General features: G+C 40.1%; 1 protein-coding gene across 1 annotated transcript in view; it reads left to right on the top strand.

Moving 5' to 3' along the window:
• Positions 1-4,387: 4,387 nt before the first annotated feature.
• The window catches only part of zmat4a (zinc finger, matrin-type 4a), a 60,053-nt gene continuing 39,338 nt past the window's right edge, over positions 4,388-25,102 (top strand). Inside the window, exons 1-2 of the mRNA XM_083526451.1 lie at positions 4,388-4,546; positions 15,541-15,642. Coding sequence (XP_083382577.1) covers positions 15,541-15,642 — 102 coding nt within the window. The 5' untranslated portion in view covers positions 4,388-4,546. The remainder of the gene's footprint in view (positions 4,547-15,540; positions 15,643-25,102) is intronic.

Genomic DNA, 25,102 nt, shown 5'->3' with positions numbered 1-25,102 from the left:
TTCTATTAATGTGCTTGGATACAGTTTACAGATACACTTTAGTGATGTCCTTTTGTGTCTTACTCTCCATGTGCAGGGTGTCAATGATCGTCTTTTGGACAACTGTCAAGTCAGAAGCCTTCCCCCATGATTGTGTAGCCTGAACCAGACTGAGACACCATTTAAAAGCTCAGGAAACCTTTCTAGGGGTTTGGATTTAATGAGATGATTAGAGATTAGAGACCACAAGTCTCCAATATTGAACTTTTTCACAATATTCTAATTTTCTGGGATACAGAATTTTGGTTTTTCATTAGCTGTTAGCCGAGAATCCCTGGTGGTCTAGTGGTTAGGATGCGGCGCTCTCACCAATGCGGCCCCGGTTCGATCCCCGGTCAGGGAACCAACCCCAGCCATTAGGGTTGCACAAGCCTTAGTGCCGGTCCCGAGCCCGGATACATGGGGAGGGTTGCGTTAGGAAGAGCATCCAGGGTAAAAACATGTGCCAAATCAAACATGCGGATGATCTGCTGTGGCGACCCCTAATAGGAGAAGCCGAAAGAAAGTTGTATTAGCTGTAAGCCGTAATCATCAACATTAAAATAAATAAACACTTGAAATACACCAGTCTGTGTGTGATGAAGCTATATAATATACTAGTTTCAGCTTTTTGTATTCAATTAAATGTCTTTTTATCATAGTAGGTTGTATATTAACTTACTGAGAGAAAACCAGTAGCTCTATGTGAAATCAGACATTCAGCACCCCTGTATAACCAAAATGGCATGGTCCTTGTTTCATAACACCTCTGTGAAGATTCCACTGTGAGATTGGTAATTGAATCAGGCTCCTCCCTACCGAAGCATTGAATCTTCAAATACTCTGTGTCACCCCTCAAATATTTCAGATTTATCTTATATTTATTCCTCATATTGGTCTGTGGAAAAAAATGGTGACCAGATGTGATGTGCAGATATAAGTAAGCTTTAAATATCTCATCTGAAGGGACCCAATCAACCCCAAGAAGGAGGCAAATATGTCCATTTGTTGTCCTGTCTGAAGGTGATCAGTTAGCCCAGGTTTATATTTAGCGGTCCCGGGTGATTAGTTTAACCCCTGCACCTCCAGTCCGGGGTGATTAATGGCGATTGCATTTGTGATATATCGAGATCGTTCCAGATGCAGACGCCAATGATTGGCTCGGCATGTGACCGATTCTAGATACCAGGCGAATACTGTACACTTAGCCACGGCACCTGAGAAGAATACAAATGAACGTCCCCCGATGGATTTGAAAGCAAAAGGGGATGAAAAGAAAGGAATCCACTGGGGACGATCCACTCAGGAACCTGTTTGTCCTGAGAATACTAAGCAGCAGGAAGGGTCCAGATGTGGCGCAGGATTTCTGTGATTGATGAATCCTGCGATTTTCCTTCATTAGTGGTTATTCCTATTACATACAGTATAACTATATAATATCTAGGGTGTACAGCATTGACACATCAGCAAATTAACTTCCAAATGTACTAATTTTCTGAATTTTTTTAAATTCTGAATTAAAATGCAAAAAAAAGTAAAAAATAGACAGATCAGAGAGTGTAAGAGGAACACATAGGGAGAGACAGACTGACAGACAAAGATAGGGATGGAGAGACTAAGCGCAAGACAGAGAAAGACGCAATTCAAAGAGAGACACCGGAGATAGAGAAACAGTCAAACAGATAAGACAGATATACAGAGAGAAATAGTGAGACAGAAAAAAATGTGACGAGCGAGACAGGTAGACAGAAAACGGAGAGAAAGAGGCCAACCAAGAAGGAAAGTGAGACAGTAGACAACAACGAAGCAACTAAGATGTATCGGGAGATGGAGAGATAAATAGAATCTATCCAGCTGGCTGGTTTTCATCTTGGGTGTCTATTTGACTTCTTTCTTTCTGTTTCAGACTCTACCTTTCTGTCCATCTTTTTGTATCTGTCTCCCCCTCACTGTTTCTCAGGGTGGCTGTTTTCCATCTGTATCTTTGATTTCTTGATGGAGTGAGAGAGTGTGATATGAAGGACAGACAGACAGATAGGCAAAGAAAATTATATTTTATGCCACAGTACTCAGGTTTGTCTTCTTCACATCTGGAAAAACACGTCACATTCTGCAGTCTTCACTCCATTTCCATTTTTTCCCCCTTTAACTGGAGACATTTCAGAGTGACGGCGCAGGTAAGAGTGTGTATGAAACCCTTGGTTCAGGATCACTGAGAATCATGTATCTTCTGCCTTGCTGTCACTCGAACACTAGCCAGGAAAAGCAGCCGATCTATAAAAAAAAGCAGATGGAAATATTATATGACACCACGTGATGTATGACACCATATGGCAGTTTTTTTTTGGTGCTCTGGTACACTGGGTTGATGTATTTGGTCAGACGGGAACGTTAAAGGAAAAGCCAATTCCGTTGCGCTTAATGAGGCCCTGCCCCAAATCCCGGAACGCTTTCCTTCAGCACCACGACATGTCAATATTTTTGCCTCTTGTGCACTTTTCATATAACCTCGATTTCCTGTAGGGGCAGCATCCCAAATTATGACGGTTCCCTCAAAAAAGTGGGGGATGAGAAGATCGTTCAGATTGTCCTGCACAGTCAGTCCTCTAGTAATCACATTAGCCGTGTTTCTCTTTGCTAATCCGAACGAGAACGAAATCAGGTGGAGCGGAACACATTAAGCGTCAGGGTTTTCAAAGTCAAACTGAAGGACGTTCGGGGGGAATGGCTTTGTTCGGAGAAGATTTGAACGCTTTTAGTGAAGTGGAGAGACACACACAGAGAGATGGAGGGAGAGATAGAGAGGAAGAGAATGAGACAGACTAAGTCAGATAGACAGAAAGGAAGAGAAAGAGAACGAGACAGACTGAGAGAAAGGGAGAGAGACAATGAGACACACAGGGAGAGAGGGAGAGACTCAAAGGGAGACAGTGAGAGCGCAAGAAAGGAGTAAAAGAAACACACAGGAAGTAAAACAGCCAGCCAGAGAGACTGAAAATGAGAGGGAGAGGAATACAGAAAAAGACAGACAGAGAGATGAAGGAAAAGATTAAGAGAAAGAGGAAGAGAGAGACACACACACACACACACACACACACACACACACACACACACATGTACATGTACATGTACAATGAAAAAATGATAGATAGTAAGGCAAAGAAAAAGAAAAACAGGAGGGAGATAAAGAAAGACAGACAGGGAAAAACAGTAGGAGGCAGAGACAGAAAGAGAAAGAGGGACACAGATAAAGAAAGAGATGGAAAGAAAAGCATTCGAGGGAGAGTGAGACAGGGAGAGAGAGACATACTGAAAAGACAGGTGGGTAGGCAGACAGACAGAGAGACAGTGAGAAACAAGAATAGACAGAAAGGCAATGAAAGAGTGAGACAGACAGAGACAGACAGATGTAAAGAGAAAGACAATAAGAAGAACAAAGAGAGACAGGGAGATGGAAAGAGAAGAAGACAAAATGTTAGAGTAAGAAAGGGAGAGAGACAGATGCAGAGAATGAGACAGTGAGCAACAGGGAGAGACAGAAAAGCAGAGAGAGAGAGACAGCGGGAGAAAGCTAGAGACAGAGACAGTCAAATGCAGGGAAAAAAGTGGGACAGAGAGAAAGAGAAAAAGAGTTAGAGAAACAACAGAGAGATAGAGATGCCTTCTAGTCGTAGAGCAATTAGAGCAGCTTGTTTAAACACATTATGTGTGTGTGTGTGTGTGTGTGTGTGTGTGTGTGTGTGTGTGTGTGTGTGTGTGTGTGTGCTGTAACCGGATAACTGCAGTATCAGGTGATGAGTCACGTTTATAATATATTCATAATGTGATCGAAATCCACATGTCAACTCAGAGATCGAGTAAACACACACACACACACACACACACACACACACACACACACACACACACACACACACACTCTACAGTCCATACTGAACACTCTTTCAACTGGACTATTAGTGAGATCAAACACTAGTGGAGATTAAGGAGGTCCAAAGGTCTTCAATGGGTTTGAGGAGGTTGAGGATCTTTGCAGGACATTCCAGATGTTCCACTCCGAAAAAAAGCACTTTTTATACACATACTTATTTGTAATTTCTTAATTTCTTTGCTGAAGTTGGAGGAGGAACAGTTTGTTTGTGACACCAAGTTCCAGTGAAAGTACTAAGTAAAGCATGCATGCATTTAGGGGGGGCCTGTGCACCCCTGTACACCCCTGTGCATGTGGGTGTGTTAGGCAGGGGTGCACATACTTTTAGCTATGCAGCGTACACAGGATAGGAACACTTTGATGTGCAAAAGCGTGTTTTCCGAGCGTTCACGTGCGGTCGCGAGCGCACTACACCTCCATCCGGTGGGCCAATGAGGCGCGAGCGGCGTGAAGGAGGAGGAGGAAGAGGAGGAGGAGCGTTTGACCCCAGCCAGGAACGGCACGCGCGCGCTCTCCGCCGGTGCACGGATTACGGCGTTTTCCCTGCAGCTCCAGCACGAGACGCGTTCGCCTCGCGACTACACTCTGCAGCTACAGGTAACGCGCGCGCCTTCGCGCTTGCACACGCACGCTGGAGCTCATGCAAAAAAAAAAAATGTTATAAAATAAACATGCGTTTGATTTCATTTTTTTTTTGCACGCATGTGCCCTTGCTGTGTTTACGCGGGTGATGATCGAACGCGCGGGATGAAGCATGCAGTCTCCCCCCCGCACTTCTTACTCGGATTTCCCATGCATTCATCCGAAAATAAATATATACTAATCGTGGTGCATGCAAGTGCATGTTTTTTTCCCCTCCATCCTCGTGCATGGACGCGGACAAAAGAAAGAAAACATACGCGCACGTGCATCTCGGTCGCGTCAGCCCACAGGTGCATGCAAAAGTGTGTTATGACGAGTCAGTGATTTTTTTTTTCTTCTTCAGTATTTCACGCAATATGCACTAGTTTGAAGTAGGATTTAGTTGCGTCCTGCCATGCACCTGGAATCTGCAGGACACACACAAAAAAACCTTATTTTGCAAGATCTCGTAGTGCTTTGCTTTGTAATGGTATCGCAGGGATGAAGATGCAGTCTGTCCATGCTCGGGTAGGAATACACATAAGACAGGGAGACAGGGATGGTGATCAGATGATCAGAATTGTGTGCAGTGGACAGCTTGGAGATATGAACAGTTCTGAATTATTGATATCTTATTTGCTTTTCGTTCCTGCAATGAGAGATGCGAGGTTGACCTTTGGTTTCTCTTTGAACACCTTGCATCTCCATCCTCTCAGCCACAGACAGAGGAACTTGGGAAAAACATGCTTCATCTCACCAACATGACTAACAGCTGGAACCAAATATCTTGTGTGGCCAATTAACCTGATTCTGATCTGTGAATTAGGCCTTGAAGATAGATTTGATGCCACTTTTGAAAATCTGTGACCTTTGTTTTCATGGCTGCTGCCATGTCACTGTGGATGCACTGTTACTGCATATATGTGTGTGTGTGTGTGTGTGTGTGTGTTTAATGCGTCAAATTGTTCAAGCGTAAAGATTTATTTAGTGGCACCAAGTGTGTAAACAGCACTACGCTATACACTTAAGCACAGTCAAATTCTTTCCTTGCAGAATGGAAAAGAAGGTTAAGGGCCTTGCTCAAGGGCCCAACAGGGGCAGCTTTGTGGTGTTGGGGCTCAAACCCCCCGACCTTTCGATCAGTAACCCATAACCTTGACTCACTGTGCCAACAAGGCCTTAAACGGGCAATAAAATGTTCAATATATCACAAACTAGTTTTGTTTTCTCTAATTCTTTCTTTAATTCTCTAATGAGATTTGGTAGATTCTGGAATACAGCTCGGGGAAAAAAAATAAAAAAATAAAACTTTCTTCTAAGAGTACATACGCAATATGGACAAAAGTACAGATTCGTGCTTATTCACACAGCTGTGTAGGTAAAGTGAGGAGGTCTGGGCTTCGATCGGCGTTCCATCTCATCCCAAAGGTGTTGAGCTCCGTAGCAGGCAACTCAAGAACTTCCACTTCCAAATCTTCATGCAAAGAGGCATTTTTTCAAGTAAAAAGTTCACGCAAATTGTATATACGTTGGGGACGGTGCGTTGGCATTTGTGTCACGATGCATCGTTTTTAACATATTTGCAGCAGTACAAACTGATTTTATTATTATTTAGAAAGTAAACAATAATTTGTAACCGATATTTGATATGTAAATCGTTTTCTAAACCGTTTCTCAGTAGAACCGCTGCTGCTAGGTGAATACGACGCGTCGCAACGCTACACAGACCGAGGCGTGTCCTGAGAGTCACATAAAATGCAGATTAACCTGGCAGAGGTAGAGCTGTAACTTCCTGCAGACACAACAGGAAAAGAACGCGCGGTTTTATTTAATCTTTTCTTCCTTTTTTGCACTACAAAGACTTTAGAAGTCAGAAGGCACTTACGACCATTGATCATTTGCTGTCTGTATGAACCGAACGTATGGAGATGCACATGCCCAACATACATTGATATATAAATGAATTCGTATTTTGAAAATATATTTGTTTGTGGGTCCAATGTTCAACAGCTGTTTCAGGCAAGTGCGCCATTATTTACGCTTCTCGACACGATGCGAAGCCCGTGGCTGTTCGTTATTACCGACAGTAATCTCACAGCTTCAGAGCAGGAAGTAAAGAAGCAGACCTGGGGGTGGGGGGGGCTTATGGGGCTGATTGACTGCATTTGCATACGTTTTGGTGAGCGTCCTCGTGCAGACCTTTTAATCCTGTAATACCGAACGCTCAAGTTTGAAATAAAGATGCAGCTGGAGGAAATGCAGTGCTGTTAACCAGCCAGGATGGTGTGTTCACATGAATCTCTCTCTTTTTTTTTTTTGCTTTTTACCCGATTCCATTTTTAACTGTGTGTTTGGCCTCGTAGGACCTCACCATGTCTCTGTCTCTGTGGACACTTTCCCGCTTCCCTGTCCATGCCTCCCTGCTAATGAGAGGTTATATGGTGCGACTGTCACATTCTCAACAGGTTTTTTTTTTTTTTTTTTTTTGCTATCAAATTGTTTGGCTCTAGAACCGAAATCTGATTTGCAGATGTTGGGTTGTTGGATTACAATATATCTAATATTATTAGACACCATTTCCATTGACAGCAGTTATGAAATCTCTTCAGAAATCTTTTTTTTTTTTTTTGTGTCACGCGGTCCGAAATCGAACCTCGTGTCCAGGAACACACATTTATTATCTCTGTAAGCTTCCAAGCAACCACCAGTGGAATCCATTGTGGTTTTCCAGCTCATTTGCCTCAAGGTCTGACAATTTTGTATGTTCTGAGATGCTTTTCTGTGCAACATGGTTGTCATTCAAGTTACCTCAACCTTCCTGTCAGCTCGAATCAGTCTATCAAAGGCATTTCCTCACACGGATCTGTCCCTCACTGAGCATATTTTGCTTGTTTTCTCGCACCATTCCATGTTAAAACTCCTAATTTTCAAGTTCACATTTTTTTCCTTAATCTGATTTTTTTTTTAATTTTATTTGTGTACAAACAAAATTCATTCATCATTGGTAAACATTTTTATATTTTCTTATACAATCATTTTAGGTGACTGACATGCTAACAGGGGTGCCATTTGTTTTAGCAACATTAGTCACAAGTATGTGACGTTTTCATAAAAAACAAACAAAAAGAAATAGTCATGACAGGGTTTAATATTCATTCTAAAAATAAAATGTAAACGAAAAAAAAAGCTACAAATTCGCACACATCAAATTTTGACGCTAACGTAAGTTGGAAAAGTTGATATTGTTGCTTTCGAAGAGATTAAAAAAACTTATTGTTAACTTATTGTATTTTAGTATTATATTGTTATTCCGTTATTGTTTTTGAAGATATACACAAACCTTTACAAAATAATTTCTCGCTATTTTGTTAGCCTTTATTGGATTTGTACGAAAATCCACTGTTAGCATGCCAGCTAAGCTAACATGGCTGCGTATTTGCAAATACAATACTAACGGTACATATTTGCAGCTGAAGATCTGTACATTTTGAAAGTTAGTGAAGGTCCACATAGATTATCTCCACACAAAGATGGAGAGAGAGAGTGTGTGTGTGTGTGTGTGTGTGTGTGTGTGTGTGCGTGTGTGTGTGGTGGAGACAGCTGGGCTAATATCCTCCCTGCAGTGTTCATCTACAGTGCAGATTAAAACAGCAACTGGGGGTCTCAGAAAAGCTCCAAAACTCAGTTTGCCTCGTGTGTGTGTGAGCAAGATAGTGGATTTAAACTGGTCCTTGAGGTCCATTGTGGTGTATTCGTGTTGTGTAGACATGTGAGCGCCTGTCTAGCGGCAACAGTAGCAGCTGGGGATTTGTCTTTGTCGCTATTGGGAGGGAGAAGAACTTGAGTTTGATAACTTACTACTGGCCAGCTGCTGTAGTTTCCGCTAATAACCGTTCATCTGCGCGTCATAATATCTGGGTGTAATCACCGCTTTTGTTCGAGCAGGAAATTGTATTATGAGCGCTTGGAGAGTGTTTTGTAGTTGTGGTAAAAGAACGAGGTTTGTAATTAACGCCTGCCCTTAAGCATCCTTTCACTGTGCGCCTGCCAGCGTCTCTCGGAGAGAAAGACCCGAGCAACAGAGAAACGAGCTAACGGCCCACTAATTACTCCGGGCTTAATTGACTTTGTTGCTTGGCTGGTGCTTGTCTGATTGGTGTTCTTTGCCAAGGATGTCTGGAACCCATAAGGGATGACCAATGTTTGGAATGAAAAAAAGTGTTTTCTCAGAATTTGCTTTGGTTCGGAATATACCTCAGCCAAAAAAAAAGCTGACTAAACTAAAGAATAGTGCTAGCTTGTCCTGACTGGATGATGCTAGCTTTGTAGTTAGCGCCAGTCTGTGAGATATTAATTTTGCTTCACCTCATTAAATAACACTTTTACTCCTGGTAAAGGTGAAAGTTAGCTTAAATGTAAAGGGTGGATTAAATTATGCACGTTAAACTCTAGTATTTACTCTCAAGTCGAATGCTTTGGTTGGCTAGAAACCTAAATGCCGTAACCAACCTGAGGTAAAAACTGGCAGCAAGCTACCAGCTTCTTAACATACCCATCAAACGTGGGTTCATAGCATCGTTTTAGCCTTCTTCTAACATAAAACACGATTCCAGCACCTGCTGTATGACTGGAAACAAAAAATAGGCTCCCTAGCATTTACACTCGTTTGTTTCTTTAGTTCTTCAGCATAAAAGAGGTGGAGGAGGGGATTAGCATCTATTCCTGACATTCAGAAGAGTTTCTAGGAGTCTTATAGACACTTCGAGGTGCAAAAAGTTGCTGCTGGACACAGGAAAGAACCGCCGCATTGCATTTTCGTCTCTCTTCTCACTTTTCCTACAGCCCATACCACCTGTACATTTCCTGAATAATATTTCTGAGGTGTTGCTAAGGCTGATTCCTGACAAAAAGACAGAAAAAACATTCAGTGATGGAAGGAGAATAGGGTTAATTCTCTTTCCTGCGTTCTTCGCATGTTTTCCATAAAGGCAGAAAGAGTTTAGGGAATGCTATATGGGTTTAATGTGCATTTTTATGATTATCTCTAAATTGTGTGTGTGCGTGCGTGTGTGTGTGTGAAGATCTGTGCTGAACGGAATGACAGCTCTGGCTGAGCGTCTCTATTTCCGAAAAAAAAAATGCACAAAGCCTTTTCCGAAGGCTTCATCGTCGTCTTCCTTCCGTTCGTGACTTTTATATATCTATCCGTCTTTCTTTCATCCTTCACTCCTTTATCTGTCGTTTGCTCCGTGCTTTTGCGCCTTCCTTTTCTTTCCCGCAGGAGCCAGGTGACACGAACGCTTCAGGTTTGCAGGTTTAGATATCTGTCACTTGCCTCAGGACCATTTGTCTTCCTCATAACTCATGATACATGTTTTTCTTTCTGCTCTACTGACAAGCGACATTTGCATAAAAATTTTATTGCTTCGATCTCAGTGAGAGGTTGGTTTTCTCCGTGGTATTCGTCTCTTGTATATTTTAGTAAGCAGTAAAAACTATTATTTTATCATATTTATGACACATACAGGCTCCTTTTTTAATTACCTGCAACAAACTTGGCTCTGGAAAGACTGGAAGAAAGTTTACGGACTGATGAGTCCAAATTAAACATTTATGGCTCAAACTTGTGTAAGACGGAAGACAGGAAAGATGATGTTAGACTGCCTCAATCCCACAGTCAAACATGGAGGTGGAAGCTTAATGGTTTGCGGTTGTTTTTTTAGCAGGGAAAGTTGGACACTTATTTCGGAAAGTGAACAAAATCAGCATATTCCGCACCTCAATTTACGGCATGTAATTCCGCCCGGACCGTGGCTCATTGGAACAAGACGATGAGCCGAAGCGTACATCCAAGTCCAAGACTTGAACATCACTCAAATTAATTTTTTTATCTTTTCAAATGAGAGCGGATTGTTTAAACAAAGCCAAAAACGAAGAGTAAAGGAGGATTGGGAGTTATATTCATGAATATTCATAAAGGAGACATTTGCATATTTTATTTTTTTTAAATATTCAACCACGTTTACTTTGAACAACAAATATACAAATGTACAGATGTTGGAAAATATATATCTAAACAGCTAAACTGAATTTTTTTTATTGAAAGTTTACACACTCCTACCATCGTTTTCTTTATTAAAGCGCAATTCTAAATATACAAGAGAAAATAAGACGGGTTTCTTAAAATTAACAAGTAACAAAAAAGTTAAACAAATTAACATTTTTACCGCTAAAATTGCATACAAGAATATTTGTAAAAAAAAAAAAAAGAAACTAAACCAATTTAGTGCATTTAATTTCCATATTACATCAAAATGGGAATACAAATATATCAATAAAAAATTGAAATTAAAATATCAAAATCTACTTCAAATTATAATATAAATATATAATATATAATTTATTTTATGTTATATATAAAATAAATTACATCAAAACATAAAGCACCATTATATTGTAATTTATAAAATTTATTTATAAAATAAATTACATTAAAATGATGTTTTTAAGTTTTAGCTTGAAACGATCCCAAGCTGTGGAAACGTTCTGTTGTGTTCTTTGGCCTAAATCTTCTTTTCATCCTTCTCTGTTTTCCCTCCATTTTTCATTCTGCAGCGTCTTCTGTGTTAAATTTTTATGGATCTTATGTATAAATGTTTTCAGCCTCGTTTTGTGTGTACGGCACTTTTCACACAATGGTTGGTGCGTCAGTAAGAATGGTCCGTGGGGAAACGCAGTGCTCCGTGTTTAGTTAAACGAACTAAACGAAGCATCAAGGCAAACAATGTGTCTACCCAATACTTCAAGGGTAAAATCAAGGTTTTGCCATTATGATAAATGAAAAGTTTACAGTATTTCAAAGTTACAATTCCTGCCTAGTACCTTAAAGGGGGAATTGTAGTTCTAGGTGTATGCCAAAGGTGTACCTAAGTTGCTGATGTCATGTATCCTTTCCTGATTGGCTGCTGCTTCTCTTGGCTTCATACCTGACAGATGCCACCTGAACGACTTATTAGGTTTCATCACCGTTGCCTAGGAATAATCTTTTGTCTGATGCACTTAGACAGTCGAGGTGAAGGGAATCATGAATCGAGCGAGGTGGAGATGAAAAGGAATTTCACGTTCGAGCACAAAACGATGATCAAAATCACACGCCCTATTCACCAGGGAAAAGAGTCATCCAAATGAAGGTCAGTGTTTTTGAATGAAGCCAAAACCCAGAGATCGGATCTAGCTAAACATCTGTGGAGCGACATGAAGCCAATCTTGGATCCAGTCATGGCGATGCTTCAACTAAGTTTAGGGGGTTGCACATTTGCACTAGTAGCAACTAGTTTATTGTACTTAATATATATTATATATATATTATTTAAATAATTGGTATCTCGGTTTCATTACTTTTACATCACAAACCCCTGCCATGAGAATAGAGGATTGTAAAATCTTTCCTTTGATTTGCTTTCCTTTTTTCTGTCCCTCTTGGTCGTCTCTTTTCGCTTTATTCCTCCTCTAATGTTATGCCACCGAATGCTAATGAGCTCAACAGGGACACCGGGACATCAGCAATAAAAAAGTCGGTATTCTGCGTACGTGTCAAGAAGGAGACGCGTAGAGATCTTCACTCAGCTCAGCAGTTGCTTTCACAGCACCACAAGCATCACATCACAAAGTAGTGATGGTGTTTCTGCGTGGGCGTGCGTTCCTTCGGCTTCTGAGCTTTTCCACTGATTGCTTCTCGAGCTCGCAGCTTTCTTTACGGCTTCGTCGGCTGGACTTGCGCTGGTATGATATTCAAGGCCTCTTTCAGAAACTGTGCCACTTCAAAATGAATCATCATCCTTTAGTATTTAAAAAAGAAAAATCTGCGTGTTTGGGGTTTGGAAATCTTTTTTTAGACCTCCTGTTTGAGTAGCCACTACTGAAAACTCCATTTCATGTAAGAAAGTTGACCATCAACTGGTCAGGATTCAGACTGGAATAAAAATCCAATTTAAACATGGACAAAACTAGCGAAATTTTCTATTGTCTGTTATACCCGAACCAGTTTGACTCCATCATAGTGAAGGGCAATAAATCTTTCACTATAAATTTAGTGACCGCACTGTGACACTCTGGCAAATGGGCTGCTCCTGGGTGTCTCATGGGTGTCTTACTGAGGGTGAAAACCTTGCTAGCCTAGCGTTTTCTGTGGGATTACTCGTATTAGGATTCACATTTTATACCTGATGTGGTGTCTCAAAAGACTACTAGTACTAACTAAAAACTTATTTTTTTAATAATAAATGTTACCTTCGCTTGAGGCAATGGAGTTGGAGTTGTCTGCGTGAGACGCATTAAATGCAGCGCATTGCTTGAGGAAGATGGTGTTTTTTTTTTCTTTTTTTTTCTTCTAAATGTTTAATTATATTATGTGTTGCACATGGATATCAAACGTACGTTGAGCAGACATCATTCGAATTTGCAAAGCTGTCCACAAATCTTTCCCTATATAGTGTAGTTGAAGATATTGAAAATCCTAGGTAAATAGCTGGACCTTTCGAGAGCGGCCTCTAGAGGCGAATCACTATCACTGCCACATGCTGTTTGTTAAAGTATTTTTTTTTTTTGTGTTGCTTTTTGTGTCAGTTTCACGACCAAAGAGTTCAATCTTTGTTTCTCATGGTCTGAGACGTTATCCTGAGGCGTATTGGTACACCGATATTGACCCAATTGTGCACTGGTCCAAAAAAAATAGCTTCTCAGTACCCATCCCTATAAATTACACTATTGGTGTCTCAAGCATTCATCACTCGGAGGATTATTTGCTTACATATGAAGTATGGACAACGGTTTGTGTTTTCACTTCATCGTAGTGAGGAACGGTTTGTTATTTGAAAACGTTGTGAAGTAAAAAAGTAACATTATTAAAAAGTATTGAGGTAAAAATTTTTCAACAATGAAAAAACTGAAAGTACTGATACTCAAAAAATTTACTTCAATACAGGAAGGAATTAGGAGGAAGGAAAATAAAAAATACTTCACTACCTGGAAAAGAGCGAAACATTTTGGTTGTTACATTAGATCCCTCAGCTAACTATAGCTAGCTATCTTAATAAAAAGGACTAAGCTATGGCATCAGAATATGTTTCGATTCAAGACCCTGTTGTTAGTCACTACTAGTTGGTACTTCTCTAGTCAAACAACTGGATAATAAGGTCAATTTCTTGACAAAGTTATATCAACAGAATATCATCCATTATCTTTCAAGAAAACTACAGGAAAAAAGCGATCCGATTTGTTTTGTGCGTAAAGGCAGGACACGATGACATTTATATCTCAGCTGGAGTATGAGCTATGAGCCAATTAGGACAATTTCCTGTCAGTTTCCATAACCAATGTTCATGACGCAGGACTGTCAGTGTGACTCACAGCAGCTCGAACAGATTCTTTTATAAACCATGTATTTTCGTGTTTTTCTTCCATTTCAGCGACAATAAAACGATTTCAAAGCAGTAATAAGACCTTGTAATCCAACGTGTCCTTTTTCGAAATGCACACAATCATGGAGAGAAGTCTGAAAAACTTAAACACAAAGTTTCATCACCGTTTATAGCGTCTTTAATGATGCAGTAACCTCTCCACCCGAATCAAGTAAACGTTTTTTTTTTTTTTTTTGGGAATTCATCGGATGTTCGGAAGGCAGAAAGACTTCTGAACATCTGCCAGCCCTGCCACGCTCATGCTCGCTTCCTTGCTGTGATGTCCACATGCTCTTCATGCACTTGTATGAAGGGCAGATGAATATGTTACAAAATGTGCTGTTTTATTGCCATGTTTTTTTTTTTTTCCTTCTTACTCGTAGACGAAAATTGGCGAAATCCGTCTTGGACAGGTGTTCAGCATGGAACAGTGGATAAAAGCCTGCTTAGAGGCAGCTGACTGCAAACATCAACAATGTTGTACACAAACATGCAGTCAATGTGCAGAAACCTACACTATATGGACCTGATTTTTCCATCCATACGAGGTTCTTTCCTAGAATGTTAGAACAAAATTAAAGGCACAAAATTGAATAGGATGTCCCCAGATATGCTTTACATTGGTTGGCAGTGTGTAGAAGATCTTGAGTGACCTGTTATACCTTAACTGATCTCAACTGACCCTATTGAACGTCTTTGGGATGAACTGGAATGCAGACTGCACCACAGGCCACCTCATCTACATCAGTGCCTGATTCAATGCCCTTGTGGCTGAATAAGAACAAATCTACAAAATCTGTTGGAACATCTCCCCAGAATAGTGGCGGTTGTTTATAGCAGCAAATGTGGTCTAATTTAGAATAAGATGTGCAAAAAGATCTAATGGTCAATTGTCCACAAATATTTACTTATATAGTGTAGTTGAAGATATTGAAAATTCTAGCTAAATAGCTGGACCTTGCAAATTAATATAATTCTAAGTTTGTTAGAAGATTATTTTCACATACTACTTTTTTCTCCTACAAATTTGCTTACTTTTCTGATTAATCGCCACCGAAACCACTAGTTTTTCCGGGTGCTGGTCTGCTGTCATTTCGAGAGCGGCCTCTAGAGGCGAATCATTGTCACTGCCACATGCTGCTTGAACATGTCTTTTAATTTTCTTCTTATTTTTATATATATATATATATATATATATATATATATATATATATATATATATATATATATATATATATATATATATTTGTATATATTTTTTTTATTTTATTTTATTTTCCAGTATCCATTTTAGAAAACTATGAGTTGATTAATCGTTTATCGGCAAATACGATCCAACCAAGCTATCGGTATTGTTAAAGTCCACTTATCGGTCAACATCTAGTGTAAAGTATATCGACACTGGAGATAATAAGCGATTAATAATCTTTTGATAATGAAAAAAAGACCACGCGTTCTGGTTCCTTTCGCTAAGTGACACGCAATGTCCGGTTTTCTGTCTTTTTCTTTCAGATGAAGTCAACAGAAGTCGATCAGGGCCTTTTCACGGACACCTACTGCAAAGTGTGCAGCGCACAGCTCATCTCCGAGTCTCAGAGAGTGGCACACTACGAGGTCAGGACTCGTTTCTTCCAGTCTGTCCGTCATTCTGAAATCGCATCTGTTTTCTGTTCGATTTTTACCTCAGAGTTTTACCTGAGAAATGTGCAAAAGATTGTTTTTTAGCATCCCATCCCACATTCCCATTTCTTGTTCGAATAACCTCAAGTCTTCTGGGAAGATGTTCCACTAGAGATTTGTGCTGATTCAGCCACAAGGGTGTTAGTAAATTCAGGTCCTGGAGTAGGTGAGAAGGCCTGGGGTGCACACATCGTTTCAGGTCAATAGGGCTGAGCTCTATAGCAGAAGATCTTCCACACACATGTAACGCAGATCTTCATGGAGCTGGCTTTGTGCATTGTGCATTGTCATGCTTGAGCAGGTTTGGTCGATCGCTATACAGTTATGTGCATTCAAACGTTGTGATGTCCAAATACTTTTGGGCATACAATGTGCATGTGTATAAAAAATATTATATTTTTATTTCAATGCTCTTTTACACACCCTTTTAGCTCTCATATGTCTAAAACAATCCTCTTTCAAGGTCATACGAGTGACTCATTAAAGGTCGTACTACGTTTTGTCTTCAAAGCACGTTTTTTTTTTTTTTTTTTTTCTCACAGCTGAGCCATCAGGGACTGTTATGAACCATGAGAAACATTAGCAGAAGATATTTGACGTATTTTTCTGTCAGTGAATGACTGTGTGTGTGTTTTGAAGAAAATCAAACAAATGAGTCTAGACTGTTTTGAAACACTAATATGGATCGATCGTTTTTTGTTTTTCTTTCAAGACAAGAAGCCGCTTGGGGAAAACCTCTGAGCGGATAAAACAAAGAGACGTGTGAATCCTATGTAGAATCAACATGTATCTTTAAAAGCTTTGTAATACCGCAGCACTTATATATAGCACAAATATAGACAATATGTGGAAAAAAAGATTGTGGACACCTGAGTATGAAAAGTGGTATGTGCTTTATTTTAAACATCCCATTCCATATTTCAATTCAGTTTTCTTTGGATAGCGATTTGAACAATGAACATTGTCTCAAAGCACGGAGCCAGTGTCAACTGTGGCAAGGAAAAACTCCTTGAGATGGCCTGAGGAAAAAACCTTGAGAGGAAACCATCCAAATCTGTCCATTTATTACAGTTAATCATTGGTATGGTCCTGAACTATTGTAGTAGACTGTTGACATTAAGCTCCACTCTTCTAGGAAGATATTTGGTGCAGATGTGTGGTGATTCAGGCCCAAGGTGTTAGCAAAGTCAGGTAATACAGGTGAGAGGCATTTGGTGCAGTCAGCATTCCGAATCTCTAGGGTTGAGGTCCGAGCTTTATAGCAAGCCAATCAAGATCTTCCACACACTACAGACGGAAAGCATATCTTCATGGAGCTGGCTTTGTTCATAGGGGCACTGTCATGCTGGAACCCCAAGAACCCCGCAAGAAACCCAATTATCACTGGTTTGTTCTGTATTAAGCTCAGGGTTTTTTTTCTGTTCTGTAATGTCGTGGGAGGAATAATGTGAACATCTGCTGCATTCAAATGATCGCATCCAGAGCGAAGGCCGTATGACGGTTACGGCTGCGCAGGCGCCTAATATGCGGAGGAGGTTCAGGGAAACTCCTCGACGATCGAGAAGAAAATGATGGTCATGGCCACGGCCACTCTGAGGGAGGACGATTTAAAAGCTGCACTGATCATCAGCTGGGTAATGACACAGGCCAAGTGATCACGTGAGGAAGAAGAAACCGAAGCGTCTGCTTCAGAAGGATGTCTGGAGAAGAATTGTTCTATAGTTGCTTTTACAGTCAAGAGATTGTTACAGGATGTGACCATTAAGGCCACTTTTTAGCCACTTAATTAATTAGTTATACAGACAGAATGGCAGCTTTTAAAATGTTGATAGAGAAGTATAAAGAAGGTCAGAAGGAGTTGCATTGTGTGTTTGTGGATTTAAAGAAAGCGTACGACAGGGTGGAGAGAGACGTTTTTTTTATGAGGAAGTCAGGTGTAGCAGAGAAGTATGTGGGACATGTGTGACAGCAGTGAAGTGTGCAGTAGAAACAACAGACTGGTTCAAGGTGGAGGTTGAACTGCATAAAGGATCGGCTCTGAGCCCTTTTCTGTTTGCAGTGGTGATGGACAGGTTGACGGACAAGGTCAGACAGGAGTCTCCATGGACTATGATGTTTGCGGACGATATTGTGATTTGTGGTGAGAGTAGGGATCAGGTTGAGAAGAGCCTGGAGAAGTGGAGGTACGCGCTGGAGAGAAGGGGAATGAAAGTCAGTAGGAGTAAAACAGAGTACATGTGTGTGAATGAGAGGGAGGGCAGTGGAGTGGTGCGGTTGCAGGGAGAAGAGGTGGAGAAGGTGGAGGAGTTAAGGTACCTGGGGTCATCAGTGCAAAGTAATGGAGAGTGTGTTAGGGAAGTGAAGAAAAGAGTGCAGGCAGGGTGGAGTGGGTGCATGAAGAGTGACAGGAGTGATTTGTGATAGAAGAGTATCTGTGAGAGTGAAAGGGAAAGTTAATAGGACTGTGGTGAGACCTGTGAAGTTGTATGGTTTAGAGACATTGGCATTGAGAAAAAGACAGAAGGTGAGCTGGAGGTAGCAGAGAAGGGGTTTTTATTATGAGTGACGAGGATGGACAGGATTAGAAATTAGTTAATTAGAGGGACAGCGCATGTAGGACGTTTTGGAGACAAGGTGAGGGAGGCGAGATGGTTTGGACATGTGCAGAGGAGGTACATGAGGTATATCAGTAGGAGAATGCTGAGGATGGAGCCATCAGGAAGGAGGAAAAGAGGAAGGCCAAAGAGGAAGTTTATGGATGTGGTGGAGGAGGACATGCAGGTGGTTGGGTTAAAAGAGGCAGATGTAGAGGACAGGGGGTTCTAGACAGATGATCTAGAGTTAGGAACCCCTAATGGAAGAAGCCAAATAAGTAGAAGAAGACGACAGACAGACAGAATGGTATCCAATGTAGGTCAACCAATAGTGGATTTTACCGATACTGATAGCTAGGTTGGATCATACTCACTATTACCTGATCAATCAAACAATATTTTTTCAAATGGATACTGGTTAAAAAAAAAACACAATGTAAAAGACTCCTGAACTTTTTTAGAAAAATAAATAAATAAAAACAGTAATGAATCATGAACATGTTCTCAATTAAATTATTATGAATATAATTAGTCACACCGGTCAAAACAGACAGCATGTGGGGCCAGTGATTTGCCTCTAGAGGCCTCTTTCATATTGTATAATAACGGCAGACCTTTGAGGCCGCAACCCGGAAAAACTAACGGCAGAACCAATGAATCGGTCGACCTCTACTAACAGTATATGAAATGAACCTACATGTGCGGTATGTTGAGTTTTGTGAGTGTTTTTGTGTGTGTGTTTGTGGCATGTCCTTGACAATATCAAAGTGATAACCTAAAAGGCATTATGGCTCCTGCAGAGAGCTCTGCTTTAAAAAGGGGCTGCCTGAGCAACAAGACGGAAAAAAAATCACTGCCGCAGAACCCAGAAAAGAGATCAAAGTGTTTGCGCTTGTCGGGGCTTAGACGACAAGGTAGATGGCTGATTCTAATCGCTTGGAAAGGAAAACAAGGCGCACGTTCTGACATTTGACTGAAAACATAGCAGGCTTATATGTTAAGTGTATGTGTGTGTGATTTTGGAATTAAGCCTCAACAAATCGATTAATGCTGAGTGTAGTAATGGCTCTATAACCTAGCATAGTCTTTATTACTATTACATTTAGATTTCCATTCACAGCATCAGGCAGACTCATTTAGATTCATCTGTCCATAGAACCTTCTTCCTTCTTCTGTCAGATGTTTTACGCAATTTGAATAGAAACAATTTCACCATGCGTGCAACCAGAAACGATAAAAAGGAGTTTCTAAAGTTTTGACAGATGCCGTTTGACCATTTTGTCTTTTGATCTTTTACCTCGCCAAATACACACAAGATTTTCAGCGTTCAGTAGCTATTAGTCACTAAGGCCACGTCCACACTAATACATTTTCGTTTAAAAAACACATATATTCTTCTCCGTTTTGTCCCTCTGTCCACACGGAGGCGCCGTTGTCAGTCAAAAACGGAGGCTTTGCGACGTTTTATAAAGCGGAAATGGCTTGGGTCGAAGCGGACTTTTATTCGTAGAGGCATTTGTACGTTTCTTTTGACTGAGCTGTTCGGAAATCGAGGGAAAGTTCTTTCGAAGCACCAGAACAAGAGACGAGTCTTGAGGCATGCCCTCAGAGATGGTAGGATCAGTCAAGCAGTGCTGGAGGAACAGAGGTAAAATGGTGCAGAGCAGGGAGGATAAGGGCTTTTTCTTGGGGGGAGATGGATGCTCTTCAGACGGGGATTAGTTTCACATGGGGAGAAGGCGGAACATAGAGTAATAGTCTGAGTAATCTGTCATGCGAGTCTGTATTTTTTACAGACTGTGTACAAGCCAGGAGAAATTCCTACCTTCTGTAAAACAAGCAGGAGATATGACCCCAAGTAATACACAAGTAGTAGTTTACTATATAAACATACAGAAGATCCCATTGAAATGGGCATGTTGGTAATGATTCCATCATATATTGCTAAAAAAAGTTGATTTGTCTTAAGTTCTGCGCCAATCCAAGAAGCACTCGCTCAGTATTACAGATGAAACTCGGAAAAGAAACTTCCGGCGACTTTTTTTTTTCATAAGACACATTGTGCGTCCAATCTTGGTTTCTAATAATTGAAAAACTCTTCTGACACACGTAATCAATGGAAGCCCTATTTCCTTATTAGCGCTGTTTTGTCCACGGCTTGACGATGCGTGCGTTCTAAAGACGTGCCCTTCCGAGATCCCTTCCCCAGCGCTAATCAAACGCAATTACACGCATCATCCAGCATGAAAAGAGGAGTCATGCTGACTCATTTTATTTTTCAGCATTGACATTAAACAGCTATCTTTTGAGTCATCTATATAATGGAACATAAGCCTTCTAAGTAGGTTAGACAGATTTATTGGGATTTTTCCAACCATATGTGGTTCTTGCCAACAATTTTGGAGGAACACAATTGTATCGGCTGTCTTCGGACGTGGTCAAATGAGATTTTCCCTTCGTTTGAAACAGGAGACCCAACCTTTTTGCAGCAAAGAGATTGGGCTTAATATGGTTCTCCCTCACTCTTATCAGTACCTGACTTTGCTAACGCTTTTATGGATGAATGAACTCAAATCTATTGTAACATCTTTCCAGAGGAATGGAAGTTATTATGCGAGCGAATGGGGACTAAATCTGGAATGGGGACCTTCATAAACATTAAATGTAAGGTATTCATCCAATACCCTCACCAACTTCATTACTTAAATGACTGACGGATGAAAACACAGTGTCGTGTTACCTAGAAACCAAAAAAAAGTGAGAAAGATCGTCGTCATCATCATCAGCTCATTAATTTCTGTTTTCATGGATAATGAACAGCCCATTAGAGAAGAGCTGGACTACTATTTCAATACTATTTAAAACAATATAGCGAGCTGCTTCGCTGCCTGCAGGGACGCTGAAACTTTTCCCCCCGCTAATTACACTGACCCGATTTGTATTTTCAGTCAGTCTGTATTTTCTGGGAGTGTTTAGTTATTTATTTATTTCTCTTTCGCTGAACAGTTTGCTTTTGTTTACTTTCTGAATGGTAGAACGGTCGCTGACTAGCGGCTACTATTTTTGTTAGCATGACAGATCGCTAGCATGATGTTTGTGATTCAAACTTCCCACACAGCACAAGGCAACATTTCTTTTTGAACCTCATCCCTGGTTAAAGTACAAACATTTTCACATCGATGGAAAACAAAAGCCTTCTGCCTGTACCTGCGTTGAAGCTGTCATAAAAATCCCTTTTTAAAACAGACTTATGCGTGTTTACTTCCGTAAAAACCTTGCGGGCAGAAAGCAATTCCTTTCCGTTTTGGTAAAGCTAATAAAAACTTCTTTTGACGCTAAGTGGGAAACAAATAGAAAGGAGAGTGAGTGCTATTAAATGGAAAACGATCCCCCCCCAAAGCCACTGGGAATAAACAGCAAGTCCCTGGGCATCATGGTGGAGTTTATGTCCTAGACTTCCACAGAATATTAACCAAGATGCTAATGCAAGCCTCTGTTTGAAGAAAGGTTCCCTGCTGGTTGTCTGTCAGTTATGAAGACATTTTGTTATGACGAGGAATTTATTATTGAGGAACTTTTTATTGCTTTTTTGTTGGTTTATTCATGTGTACTTCGGTAAACTTCTCTGATAAACAAAATGCCATAGATCTAAAAATGTTCAAGATCTAGGTGAGCTAAAACATGTACTGTGGGAAATGTTCAGGTCCTTTATATCGAGTATCTTTTATGGCCATGTTTTCTCTCAGGTTGAAAAACCAGGCATTCAAAGAAGCCAAATGTCAAATTTGTAGCCTCTGTGACCTGGTTTTCAAGGACAACTCATTGCTTGTATCTCTGGCTATATAAATAAGTAATATAAAATTGGAATAATAATCCTATTCAAAAATTCTAATAAAATACAATATATATATATATTGTTTTAGATCACCTTTCAGTTGGATTTAACTAAGGAATAAAACTAAATTTTTCATTACATTCATGTTGGGAAATGTTCACTATTCAAATAGCATTAAAGCAACAATAAACTTTTGAATGCATGATTTTATTTTTTTTGTAAATTACATTCTAAAGAAAGCCTTCCATCTTGAATTCCCATCACGAACAAAAACGTATTAACTCCTCCAAAGCCCGACACTTCTTTAATGTCACTTAAACGTTCCCTATTAGAAACATTAACCAAAACCAATTGAGATTATTGGTTGCAATAATTGAGCAATTTCTAAATACAGTTCCTTGAGATTGACACGCTTTTTGCTCAGTTAAATAGTTTTGGGCAGGGAAATGTCTGTCTGGTGGTGTGTAAAAATTGTTGCTTTAATGGCCGTTATTAGAACTTCCTATATTGTCCTGATCCAAATATCTTTCCGTTCACTATTCACTTCTCTGCAGTGGTGTCACGTTTTGGAGTAAAATTACTTTGTTAATGTATTTAAGTGATGATTGGCCACTTTCTAGTTTTTCATTTATGATTTAATAGATTATTATTATTTTTTTTTAACTCCACTCTATTTTAATCGGCAATGACCATTAGCAATTACATTTTGCACCTCTGTTGAAGATGTCATTAAGGCTCAGCACTCCCCATCTGCTGAGCGACTTTTTAGCACTGCTGCCCTCATTTTCAGTCCGAAAAAAAAAATCAATTCAGAAAAAAACTTGAAAACCTGCTTTTGTTGAAGTTGAATAAAAGTAGTGCGTATTAGTTCTGAGACTGAGAGCTGCATCAAATCCCAGTCAGCTCTGAATATTTGCTTTTGCTTTATCTCAAATGATGTGTTCGTCCATTGAATTCTAACGCCGCTTCTCCTTTTTCCAATCAATTAGAATCAGCGAGCTACTGTCTCGTTTAAGCCCTAAAAATGCTTCTTCTGTGACACGATACCGTCATTTAATTTGTTAATGGAAAATACCTTTTTGAAAGATTGCTTTACTACTTTGTCTTTTTGTTTTGTATGACTTCTTTAATTCTGGCATGTTGAATGTTTTTTTTTTAATCAACATACAGTATGTCTTGGACTCAAATACTCAAGTACAATTCGAATCAGATACTTGAAGACTTTTACTCTAGTTATATTGGAATTGTTGGTTTGTAGCTTGTAATGTAGTTTTACAGTAAGGTATTGATACTTTTACTCAAGTATGATTTTCAGGCACTCTTTACACCTCTGTTTATCTGTACCGTCAATTGGTTCTGCATTTATCAGAATTGTCAATTGTTTAAACTGATCTCCTGGTTTGCTGTAAACTCTTTATTTCATTATTACATTACTGCTTCTAGTGCTGGTTTATATTTACATTCCTGGTTACTTTTTAGTCCACTTACAAATTTGTGTTTGGATTGGAATCAAATCCAACCCAGGCCTTAGTCTGTGCTTGAGACTTTTTCTCTATAATTTACGGATTATCTAGACATTCCTTTCCATTGGTTTAAAAGGTGCATCCTCATAGAGTCCCATTGGGTCTTTGGGGAAAAGATTTGTAGGGCATTTAAAATGTCAGTCAGGCCTTTTACTGCACGGTGACGTTTTGTGACAAAAAGTCAGACTCGCTAACAAGACAAGGCCGGGTCTGACCTTTTTCCCTCCCTTTTTCAATTTGAGATCTCCCTTATCGTAGTCACACAGTGACTATTGAAGCTCTGGTGGTGGGGGTAACAGCAAGCGAAGTCTGGACGAATAGAGCATGGGCTCAGCTGAGCTTTAATGAATCTCATGGATTTTATTGACGACTTCTAGGAATACGCCATTCTGTTTACAGGCATGGTATTTTTCAGGACCACCACTATGAAAGTCGCAGGGATCCCGTTAGAAGGCCGAACCAAACCGTGTTCCAGCACCCCGAACTGCTGTCAACTCAGGCAGCCTTGATGTCCATTCATCTTTAAATTCAGCAGGGAAAGTGTACTGTCTTGACTGAGCCCAAACAGCTGACATACCGCATTTTATTACCTCTGTGGTCATGGTTCGGATACGGACATCACAGCGGGTGGGTGTGTGTGCTCTATCTATGCTTGGAGTTCCAAGGAAAACACATATTACAACAACATCAGCAAAAACATCGAGGTAGACAGAAAAGAACAATATAGTGGAAAATTGGAGGACAATGACAAAATGGAAAAGAGACACTGAGAATGTATGACCAGGACAAAATCACAGTTGTGCTGACATTATTGACTTCGGACTAGACTGAAGAAGGAAATCTATACAGTGATTTATACAGATGAATGTCATCCCAGCTACTCACACACACTCCTCGGAAAAAACTGTACGATTTAATGCATCTGCCTCAAGGATTGCACATTTATCAGTTGCTTTTCCGCTTGCCTCGGATGCTAAAGAGCAGTTATTTGAGATACAGTTGCCATCACGAACAAGGATCTTGCCCCCCAGAACGTATACTTATTGGCTATAAACTTGAATGAACCTGTTTAGTTTTGACATGGTTTGTAACTTTTAGTTTTATATGCTTATTGACATTAGACCAAGCCACATTTGATGCATTGCAGACCTTGGTTTTATTTATTTCTACACAGGTGTAGATGTGAATCTGGAAACAGGAATTATTCTCCAAATGGTTTTTCCGATTCCCTCAGTTTGTCAACCTTAACCTTCAATGTCAAGGTTTTTCATATGACATTAAATTGCCATCCTACCTAACCTAAGACTCCCAAAAGAAAAGAAAACTTAAGTCATCTATGATAATTGGAAGATAAACTCCAGCTAATGAGTTCAATCAAGATTAAATCCCACACAAACCCACTTCCAACGGAATTCTGAATCCCACTCGTTCCCAGATGAATT

This window comes from Silurus aristotelis (assembly GCF_946808225.1).
Source record: "Silurus aristotelis genome assembly, chromosome: 23".
NCBI classification, from domain to species: Eukaryota; Metazoa; Chordata; class Actinopteri; order Siluriformes; family Siluridae; genus Silurus; species Silurus aristotelis.
The sequence above is the reverse complement of the archived record's forward strand: the minus strand, read 5'-3'. Positions and strand labels throughout refer to the sequence as shown.